Raw genomic sequence first — 11,787 nt, forward strand, 5'->3', positions numbered from 1 at the left:
AAAATATAAAAATTCATAAAATAATAACAAATTCAATAAAGCTCAGAAGACTCTAGGCGATGGTAGATAATTCTATAGAGGTTTAAGTGATAAGGGAAGCACTGAGTTTCAGAGATGTCACTGACGGTCGGGCACGATGAGGGAGGAAATAAATGGAAGAAGAACCTATAACTACTAGTGTCTAAACCCAAGTTAAATACATGATAAACTACAATTTAGTTTATCACTAATTATGCATTTTTAAAATTGATTATCGTATCACTCTCTCTATTTAAATTTGATACAGGGATTTAATTATCTCATTTTCTATGTATATAATAATATATCATGTTAATAGAATTCACTTGTTAAACAGTGATTAAAAAGAATGACATAATGAGTGACGCTAACATTTCTCTTAAACCTCATTCTTCTTTAATTTTAGGATGGCTTATTAGTTTATACCAAAAAATATATAAAATTATTCTTGTTTTTGTTTTTTGTTTTTTAAAAAAGGATGGCCAATTGGCTAAGTTGAAATTATGATTAATTTTATAAATATCCCTGATATATGAATGGTTCAAAACACCTCTCGAATTAATGCTATTTCATAAATGCCACATGAACTATTAATTTTGTATAATTCTATCCCCATCATAACACAAAAATAATAATTCAAGGGGTAAGTTGATTTAAAATCAATAGTATGAAGGATATTTATAAAAGTATAAGTAGACGTTGTGTCACATCATTATTTTGTCAGTTTATAAATATAGTGAACATTTTGAATTAAGGTACATAATTCAGAGAGCAAATGAATCATTTTTAAAGTTCAGAAGGCATATTAAGCCCGTGTTTGTTTCACTGGTTTAGCTCAGTTCAATTCAGTTTGAAAAGTGAACATAGTTTAAATTCGTGTTTAGTAAGCATGTAGTTTAAATTATATTTCCCGTTTGAATTAAGTTAAAATGTTCAACTTAGGGAGTGTTTAGTATGCAGTAATCTTTAGATGAGAATGAGAATCTTCTCACATTCCTACATTTGGTACAAGAATTGTAATTTTTACATTCCCATGAAAGTAAATCTCATGGGATTCACTTTATCCCAAATTGAGGTAATCTGAATAACACCCTGTTACCATGAATCTGAAGAAGGTGGGAATCTCACCAACAACTAATAGCCATCATTATCAAAGCCACACCACTACACCCATCACCATAACCACCACCGTCTCACATGCTCTGGTCAACCCAGCCCAATGCCAGTGTCCCACGGCCAACCCAACACCAATGTCCCACGCCCAACCCAGCCCCCTGCCAACAGCCCATGACTAGCCCAGCCCCGTGCCACCGTTGACCTCTGCCACGCAAAACTCAAGACCTCTATCGAACAAAACCCAAACACCTCCGCTCTCCGTCCCGCGAAATCCAGACCCTGCCGGCCTCCGTCGTGCAAAACCCATACCCCGTCGCCTTTCGTCCCACGAAACTAGACCTCGTTGGTCTCCATCGCACGAAACCCAACCCCAACCGGCCTTTGTCGCGCGAAACCTAGACCTTACCGGTCTCCGTTGCGCGAAACCCAGCACATCACAGACAAATCGAGTGGACTCAACCCAATCTTGCCAGATTTCACATTGATATTCTCCGATCTGTGATTCGGCAACAGATCAGAAGAAATGGTGGTGTTTTGGGAGGATAGGTTTGATGATATCAGATAAGGAAGGGGGTGGATTTTTGACGATATGTAGTTAATGAAACCGCCATGAATTAGTGTATTGATGGTTATGAATAGTACTGGAACTTTGGACGGGCCGCCCGCAACTGCCCGAAAAGCCTGAATTTTTACCCGAGCCCGAGCCCGAGCCGCCCGAGAAATTTGGGCCGCCCGCCCGAGCCTGAATTTCACCTTGAACGGGCCGCGGGCTTGTATTAGGCGGCCCGAGCCCGCCCGAATTGCCCGAATTATTTAAACTTTTTTTTTAATATTAAGTTATTTTGTGTTAAAATTTATATATATATATATATTACAATTTGAAATTTGAAATGAACACACGAACTATATAAAAAAATTCTTTCTTTATTAATTTTAAATTTATAATTCATGATTACCTCATTAAAAACTTTACCAAGAAAAATCCAATTGGGATAAAAACTTGGCAAGAAAAAAAGAGTGCAATCATATTGTGACGAATTATAAATTTTACAAACTTACAAAGTTATACAATTACAAATACAATGTCAAAGGTAAATACATATTTACAAATTACAAATTTACAATTTAATTTAAAGCTAAAGGATCGTCTTCAAAATTAAATGTTAATCGATTAAATTCATCGATCCATTATTGGCTTGCCGGTGAAATTGTATCTTGTAAATGTTGATCGGCCCGATCCCAATCCTTAATGCAAACCAAGGCTTCAATCAACATTGAGTGACTGGTCTTTTAAAATAGAGATCATCAAATAGCGATGAAGTTATTAAACTAAACCAATCATTGAGTGACTTTTGATAAATTATCAATTTACTTTGGTATGCAAGTAGAAAGTTACTTTGATATAGAGTCACAAAGAGAGTGAAGAAAGTTGAAGAAAAAAGAGGATAATTAAGAGGATGAGAAGAGATTGTGAACAGAAAAATAGATAAAGATAGAAAGAAGAGTGATATAGAATAGAAAAATACGAGTATTTATAAGAACAAAACCGGCATTATATAGAAACAGCACTTTTTAAAAATAAAAACAATAAAAACGTGATGACAATGTGTTTCTTTCCTTGTGTACATTGTTTTTTGAGGAATCATTTTATCATGTGATTGATTATAAAAAAGGGTCAAGAATGTGAAAACTGAAATATTAAACTACTAAAATAGGAATTTGCTCTTTCTATTAAGGAATTGTGTGTTTACCTTAATTAAAAAGTTAAAAATTTAAATAACAAATATGGGCATTGGGTCTAGTGGTATGATTCTTGTTTTGGGTGTGAGAGGTCCCGAGTTCGATTCTCGGAATGCCCCAATTTGTAGCAACTAAAATTTTCGGGCAGTTTTGGGCAAATCGGGCAACTCGGGCTTCGGGCAAAATTCGGGTTTTCGGGCTTATTTTCGGGTCGGGCGGGTCGGGCATGGTCGGAAAATTTAAAAAAATTCCGGCGGACGGCAGTTAGACGGCGGCGGGCAAGAGAGTTTGTGTCAAATTCGGGCTGCTCGAGCCCGAACCCGAAAATCTAGCTTGAGCGGGCGGGAGATGGGCTTGCCCGCCCGAGCCCGAAAAAATTCGGGCTTCAGGCAGCCCGCCGACCCGAACTTCCAACACTGCTTCAAACTCTAATAAGATAGTGTGATTTTCATATTAAATGACTTAATTATTGTTTTAATCTCATTTATATGTACTGAGAACCTATAATTTCTAACAGGAAACAGACGAAACAATGTCCTTCAACTGAGACAGAACAGGGAGGTTTTGGAAACGGACAAGTCGTACCTTCTTGAAAAGGATTAGTTAGTTGGTTTCTGTTATGGCGGCTTTTTTTTTTTTTTTGAGGTCTTGCTTTTGTGACGTCATCGTAAATTACTTTAACCTTAATCCAAGTTCACGTGGGGTTTTGGTGTTTAGGTCTTCAAACTGGATTTATCTTAACTTGAGAAAAAACAGTTGTCAGACTAAAATCACGAGGAGTTTTGGTGTTCACACGTCTTACAAAGAAACTTCTTCCTATAAATTGCCTAGTAAAGTCTACGGGCCCGTTCGGTTCGTTAATTCGAGTTTTTAATTCGAGTTGAGATATGATGTTGTGTGAGAACTTTTTACTATAGTAAAAAAGTTAGATGTGACTGTTTCTAAGAGCTTTTTACTGTAGTAAAACTCGAATTCTAAACTCGAATCAGTGAAAAAAATAGAACCTATGACATTTACGAATGTTCTTAAAATATATATGAGTAGGACTATGTATAATACACCAAAACGTGAGGATAAAAGGAAGAAATTAATTTCTTAATTATCTTCAAAGTGTACTTAGCCTCACCAATTAAAAAGTAGAAGTCGAGCCGTCTGACTGCCCAAATGGGCCCCGCTCTCTTTCACAAACATGATTGTTGGTTAAGCAAAAGGATAGAGTAGACCAGTCCGACTCAAAAGTTCAGCGGATTGAGGTTGGGCCGGTTGAGTGGGCTTGAAATTTATAAATAGTATTTTAATAAGAAAGTTCTGCTTTATTTATCCCGCAATGATTATAATAAAAATAAATTTAGCATTTAAAATAGTATTATGTATTGCACTATAAATAAAAATAAAATGTCAATATACTTTTTTAATTTTGTTTATATTAAATATATAATTAGTATTAATATTTACCTCGAAGATAGTCTAAGACCTCCTTTAGGAGCGGATTTGAAGCTAAGCCCAAATTCTTGTGCACAAACACCACCAGCCACCCCTTTTCCTCGTATGTAACAGAAAATAGGTGCAAAATAATATAAACCGGTTTTTACTTTTATCACTTTCTAATATGGAATGAGGGATATTTTTTAGTACTCTAGACATATTAGTAGGTCAGATTTTTTTTTTAGATTTGCGTATTTTTTAATTTTTACTTGATTTTATATAAATTCAATGGACAAAAAACTTGGTCTACCGGTATGTTGACGTACCGGAGAAAATCTCATGGAATAAAACTATTAGATTGAAAAAGTACACAAACAAGACAGTTTATAATAAAAATCTGATGGTTAAAAAATAAAAAACTACGGATAATTTTTTTTTCGTCCTATCAGAAAACTCCCTTTAAAGTAAGTATACAAAACAAATACACATTCTATTGTATTTTGAAATTCCTATACTAAAAACCACCTTCATACATCCTTATCTTGTAAGAGAGTTTCAACTTATCATATGCGCTGTAAAGCTTTTGCACCTCATTTGCTAATTAAGAAAAAAAGAAAAATGTTATACATCAAGTTATTTATCACGTCCACTTTTGGACATTTTGTCTCCACAAACATGACAACACATCACCCAGTAATAAAAATTTTTGAATGTAATATTTTTTATAAATAACCGAACGAGAAATTAACTTTTGATTTTTTCTTTTCGTGACACTTACCAGTTCATACGAACTTCATGCGACTAACAAAAAGAGGGAAGAAAAACACTTTAATTTGTTTGCTTGAGGATTATTTGAATTAGAATTTAAATTTTATGAGGAAAAACACTGTGATAAGACAGTTTAAATTTAATTTTTATGTAAAAAAAAAAAAAAAAAAAAACACAGTTTGAAGAAAAATCATGGTGGTCTAAACCCCTCACACTAAACATGCACTTTCGACTTAACACGAGTCTCACTGTCACTCTCCACAAACTTGTTTATATCATAAATGCATTGCAAACGTAGATTTTTCAATATGGAATGAACTTAAGTTGTTGATTTTATTTAGGAATTTATTTATTGACTTTTTTTAGTTTATATTGATTTTATTGACTATTTATTTTTATTGACTATTTGTTTATATGTTTGGATTCCTCTGTGCCTTGGTTTGTTTGTATCACTAGTGCATGTTTGTATCAAATCAAACGAGCACAGAAGACTTGGTCCAAGTCTTCTGTAGGATTACCTTAAATAAATAATTAAAAAAACAAAAAAAAACAAAAACAAAGTTATCCTTTCCAACTCCCCACAACTTAGAAGCCACAATTTTTTATTCAACAACTCCAGCTGAAAGTCGCATTTCTTTTGGAAGTTGAAATATTAAGAAACCAGTTTTCCGGTAGGAACTGTCAGGAAATGTAAATCCATAAACAACAAAATATATACAGCTCTGCATATAAATTCAACTTCAACACTCGACTTAAAACTAAACAAAATTTGAACATTTTACATTAAAAAAATGATATTTAAACTACCAAGTCCCTTGCACAGAGTTTTTGTTTTTTTAATACATAAAGTAAGGGGATTCCCAAATAAACGATCCCATTAATTTGAACAACTAATGGAAGCAGAAGTTATTGTTCTTTTGACTTCCGCTCCATAATAGCAGAAAGAAGAGTGTAATTTGGTATGAGAGTCTTGCTTGGCAAAGGCAAATTTGTCCTGGGCGAAGTGTCATTCACTTCAAGCCATTTATCTATGGCTTTACGATCATAAGTATATCCATCCGCAGCCACACAAGGATCATTCATTACGTCCTAAGCCCAAACAAAAATATAAAAACGATCATGTTTTGTAGAATATAATGCATTGCAAGAACAAGTCGTGTAGGAAATATTGTACAAGTATAGTCATTACCTTAAGAATTGGACAAATGAAGTGGTTAGGTGGTGGTGAAAAATGTAATTTGGAGGCTGAATCTCTGGCCTTATCAGCAACCTCTTTCAATCTCTGCAGTGAAGGAAGCACTTGATCTTGCAAATCAGGCCTATCTCTACGTCGAAGCTCGGCACAGCTTAGTCCCAATTCGGCAAACTCTTTTGTTTCTTCAACGGGCCAATTGCCCGCATTTGGATCCAAAATGTTCATTACATTACCATCAGCAACAGCAGTTTCCACTACATGGGCTAGTGCTATTGCTGGCTTTGCAGTCAGGAGCTGCAAAATCACCATTCCAAGAGCATAGACATCGGATTTTGGAGAGATCAAGCCAGTCCTTTGATACTCAGGATCGATGTAGCAGAGTGTCCCCACAGGCCCCGTGTCCCTATACATGGTTGAGATGGAAGAATTGTCTGACTGAAGCATGGCTGCAAGGCCAACATCACCAATCTTGCTGACTAGATTATGGTCTAGCAAGATATTGGCTGGTTTCACGTCGCGGTGGATGATTGGTGTCGGCTTTGAGTTGTGAAGAAAAGCAAGAGCAGAGGCAACTTCCCAAGCAATTCTATACCTGTCAAACCAAGGGATGGGAGGTGTCCCATTTTTCTGCATCAACCTGTCTTCCAAGCTACCATTTTCCATGTACTCATAAACGAGGCAACTGCGGTCGGGACAGGCACCAATGAGGAGAAGCAAATGGGGGTGATGAATTTTGCTCAAGATCTCAAGCTGCAATACCAATTAAGAAGAGTGAATTAGAATCAAAATGTCCTCAAATAAACAGATAAATAGGGAGAATTCAATGGTAGGGTATGAATAAATACCCTATTTGTAGGAGACAGTTTCAAACCATAAGATCACTTAAGAATCATATCCAATTGAGAAAAGTATGATAATTTAACGGACCTTGATGAAGATTTGACATTTACAAACTGTATCCTACCAGTAGGGTATTTTTTATACTCTACTAAAGAATTTCCCGATAAACTTACCTCACAAATTTTGAATAAGAACTTGAATATATAAGAGCAATTATTTAAGTGGATGACAAATTGTTGTACCTCCTGCTGGAATTGATTAATTTTGTGGCTCTCATTAGAATGAAGAACTTTTACTGCAGCAGTTGTGTGATGAAAATTTCCCTTGTAGATATTTCCATAGCCACCCATTCCAATCTTAAGATCCTCAGAGAAGGATGAAGTGGCTGAGATAATCTCTTCCCATGTAAAGTTCTGGTATTGCTGAACAGGCCCCACAAGAGCACTCTCCAGCTTCTCTTTCTCTTTAGTATCATGCATTGCTTTCGTCTCCGCCTCTCTCTTCAGTGCAGCTTCTCTTTCAGTACATTGTCTCAAACGCTGAGCTTCCATTTCTGCTGCTTCATGCTTCTCTTTCTCTTCTATTGCTAATTCTTTGGCCTTTTCTTCCTCCGCAGTTATTTCTTCGAGCTTCCTTGCTTCATCTAACCGTTGCTTGTTTAGATCTTTTAGCTGATCAAAAGAAATAAGCATGTTACTCTTTCCGAAAAGGCAAAGCAAGATATTAACTTTCTTAGCCTATTCTTGCTAGCAGGTTCGACAAGGACCTGTTTGTGTCACAAAGAAGTAATCCGAATTATAAATCAACACATTAGTAAGATCCTACGAAAATCTAGTGTTCTTGGAGAGATGTTCTGCAATATTTAGCCAGCTGAAATGAGCAAGAAAGGATCATAAATTACTTTTGGATCTCAACAAAAGAATACTACTTACCTTTCGAGAAGCATCATTTGTTTCACTTTGAGCCATTGCATACATTCCTTTGACATGTCTGAGCTCAATTCTTAGCTTTTCTATCTCAAAGTTGAAATTGACCTGTTATATAAATGATGAATGTCAAAATATTTGTGCTATGTCTACAAAACTTCTTATGCATCATCCACCAATTGAGGCGAAAGAAGGCAGATGGCGGTACCTGACTCTCCAATGAAGAACAATCTGTGACAGCATCAGAGGTCGAAGCTTGATCAGAAACCCATGAGTGGTTATCTGTTACCAAGCTCCCACTACTAGACGCCTGACTTTCAGAAATACTGGGACAAGAACCAAATTCATTCTTTCCTTCATTAAGATCCAAAGACTGGAATCTAGAATGATAGCTGTCAACTGAATCTTTTCTTGTCTTGAGAAGGTTCTGATTGATCGTCGCGAGAGCCTGAAATCGCTGCATTGTTAGGGAAGTTGAGCGGAACTTTGAACCCGAACCAACCGAGCCAATGTCTGCGGTTCAATAAAGTAGAAGAGGTATCAACTCTTGCATCTATTTGTGACACGTAATTCAACCGAGTTCATACTTATCCTTGCTTAATATCTAAGTAACATGATGTGCAATACCTGTTTGGGAGCTAGAGGCATTGCTTGCTTCACTAACGACTGAACGTGTGTCACTATTGTCGTCTCTACTGCTTCCGATTGTCTCAGAATCAGATGGTCGTATGGATGACAATTTTCCTTTTGAGACTGCATAGACTGTGCAGAAACTTGGAGCACGCGCCGAGATTTTCAATGACAGACGCTTAAGCTTCCTAACAAGCATGATATAGTTTTAGGGGAGGCAAAACATGCTTCAAAGAACCATCTAAACCAAGGCATGAAAATTTAATAACCAGTCATATTCAAATTGAAAATCTCTAATGGCAGAACTTTGGGGGCTGAAATTAAATACCTTGTAAACATGCCGCGAGAAGGAGCACCAATAACAAGCTTTTTAATCGATAACTTAGCAATCTCCGCTGCTATTGCATTGGCCACATCATCTGATTCAACAATTACAACATCTACTTCCACCTACATTTAAACTTATGTGCATCAGATCAGATAATTGTTTCTTGTAATTACATTAGACCAGACTTCAACAACGAAGAAAATCCTTACCTTTCTCTGAGCACACATTCTCTTGTAGGGAAGAAGAATTGCAGTTGTCTGCCACTCTGTTTCCTTTACATATGCAGCTGCCACATCATCGCGTACTTGTGAAAGAGGAACAAAATTTCCCACTAGAATCACACATGTAGATGGCAAGAAGGAACAAACTGCTCAAGTTTTGATCTCCACTTTACATCATCTACTTGGTTTCAACATTTACATACATAAACAATATTTCCAAAAATGCTTAAAATTGATTCGACCATTAGATGTAAACACTTCATCTTTTATCAAAGATTAAATTTTTACGCTTTAGCTAAGTAGCCTTACATAGAAATGGCATAAGGCAAATTTCTTAGACAGAGAAAGACGAACCAAACACTCTTTCCTAAACTTATACCATAGTTCTTGCACCTTTTTAAACTCTTTAGAGCTCTAAAATATGTGAGAACAGTTTGAGTGCAAAGCATAAGATTTTTCTCTCTCTCTTTTTTTATTTTTATTTTTATTTATGGAGGAATTGAGACTGAAGAAGCATCGCTTACTTGCTGTGGGAACTGCTACAATCCTTGGACGAACATGAATCAACTTGAAAATAACATTTCCCTCTGGAACAAACTTGTCTAGTGCCCACCTTACTATGTCTTTGCTCTTGTTTCTGCCATTGATTGCAATGCCAACATTCACATAACAGGGAGGCGTTGGAAGTGCAAACTTGTCTTCCGATTCCGCAATTTCACTTCCATCCATTATTCCCACACGTTTCTGTTGCATTGAAATCTCTGTACCACAAAGAAGTGAATCACAAGGCCACCAATCAGTCACAAAGCTTAAAAATTTAACATTTCTTATGCATGTACTTTATCCAATCACGCATATGTATATAAGGGATTTTGGCACTCTCAAAATTATAAGTCAACAAGCTGAAGAACGAAATCAGCGTTGTTCTGTTCTTTTCACGACTCAAATTTTATTGCTATAGTATTTTCTCTTAACAAATTCAAACTTTTAACTTTTTTACTGTAGCGTTTTCTCTCACGTAAACAAATCAGGTCCGAAGTGAAAAGAGGCATGGGTTTTTGTTGTGGGAAACTGCAGATGCAGATGATATAAAAGAAAAGAGATAAATCCAACAAAGAAATTTCCTCCATCAGAAATGGAATTGTCTTCAACTTCTAGAAAAAACAGACATGTCCAAAAATAAGAAGCCCAGAAGTGTATTCACACGTGCAGGTCTGGGATTCCTTGAAGTCAACATTAAAAAAGCTTCAAGATTGCTGAAACAAGCAATCAAAAGCTTGAGAAACAACAAAAATTCCGAAACGAAAGAAGAAGAACCAAGAAAACAAACCTCAAAACGAAAATGCTTACAATACCCATCAACAGCCAAGAAGATTCAGAATTGAAACAGCCAAAATCTTCTGTTCAAAAGAAAGCAGAAACCCTTCAAATATCCTTCTCTGCAGAACCATATCAGACATTCAAACTCCAATTTCGGAGTTTTTGATAGTTTAATTAGTTTTCAGCCAGCAAACCCACAATCACAGTTTTTGGAGCTTGTTTTCAGACCAACTTTGCCGTGAATCGATTTGCTATCTCTGAAATTTTACACATATTTTTATATAGCTCCTGTAAAACGATAGAAATGGACAAGTTGTATCTCCATGACAAGGATTAGTTTGTTGCGGTTATGACTTTTCTTGGAGTCTTCCTTTGTGACGTCATCCATTATTTTTAACGTAGTCCATGTTTACCTCTATATAAATCTGTCATGTCTAGTAAATCACTTCCAATAATTTTACATTTTTAAAAACAAAAAATTATTGGAGGTCTAGTTGGCAAATAAAAGATTTTATTTTGTCTCAACAACAAAAAAGAAAAATATAATATCTGGTAGTTATGAAAAAACTCTCAACTGTTTTAGACAATCTTCAAACTGGTTGTTTATTTTAACTTGAGAAAAAACAGTTGAGACTCGGACACTTAAAGAGAAACTTCTTCCTATGAACTGCCTAGTAAAGTCCTACAATATAATCTTAAGAAATGTCTTATTAAATTAAATTTGACCGTGTAAGAGACCAAGGCTTGTTCCATATAATACGACAAAACATGAGGATGAACAGGAAAAAAAATTCAACCTCTTTCACTAAATTAGCATTTTTATGGTCACATTGGTTTTGATATTAAGGTATTCTCTTTTTGTATCTATTCTATCAAGCTTTTGCATCTCGTTAGGTTTAAAAAAAAGAAAAAAAAAACAAAAAAAAAAGGAGACAATTTTCTATATTAGGTTGTAGATCATGTGTATTGTCCACTCTATTATAGACATTATTTACTCCTCAACATCACAAAATACCACCCAAATAATTAATTTTTCGAGTTTTCAGATAATGTGAAAACAATTTACTCGAAAGAGAAACTTCTCTTTTGACTTTATTTTCTTATTTTCTTTTTTGTTTTCGCCGTATCACCATCTCACACGAGCGTCATGTGGCCAAGATAAAGTGTGGAGAAAAATGAACACTTCTACTTCACTATCACTGCCAACCAACGTGTTGTCATGACTCATTTTGTGTCATAAATGCATTTCATACTTGGATT

The 11,787-nt window shown here is 35.6% G+C and overlaps 1 protein-coding gene across 3 annotated transcripts; it reads right to left on the bottom strand.

Annotated features, from left to right (window-relative positions):
• Nucleotides 1–5,649: 5,649 nt before the first annotated feature.
• LOC21386967 (U-box domain-containing protein 35) lies at nucleotides 5,650–10,787 on the bottom strand. 3 transcript variants are annotated; one of them, XM_024173921.1, is made up of 10 exons: nucleotides 10,538–10,787; nucleotides 9,732–9,968; nucleotides 9,196–9,272; nucleotides 8,987–9,108; nucleotides 8,656–8,846; nucleotides 8,237–8,541; nucleotides 8,035–8,136; nucleotides 7,345–7,773; nucleotides 6,257–7,012; nucleotides 5,650–6,156 (listed from the first exon to the last, which is right to left on the bottom strand). In XM_024173921.1, exons 2-10 carry the CDS (start codon nucleotides 9,958–9,960, stop codon nucleotides 5,974–5,976), a joined length of 2,394 nt encoding a protein of 797 aa, XP_024029689.1. In that variant the 5' UTR covers nucleotides 9,961–9,968; nucleotides 10,538–10,787; the 3' UTR covers nucleotides 5,650–5,973. The 3 variants fall into 3 exon arrangements, with proteins under 3 accessions (XP_024029689.1, XP_010109120.2, XP_024029691.1); XM_010110818.2 differs by having other exon boundaries at nucleotides 9,196–9,317; XM_024173923.1 differs by lacking the exon at nucleotides 10,538–10,787 and having other exon boundaries at nucleotides 9,196–9,385; nucleotides 9,732–9,759.
• Nucleotides 10,788–11,787: the final 1,000 nt, after the last annotated feature.

The sequence above is a fragment of the Morus notabilis genome, unplaced genomic scaffold (assembly GCF_000414095.1).
Source record: "Morus notabilis unplaced genomic scaffold, ASM41409v2 Scaffold2295, whole genome shotgun sequence".
NCBI lineage: Eukaryota > Viridiplantae > Streptophyta > Magnoliopsida > Rosales > Moraceae > Morus > Morus notabilis.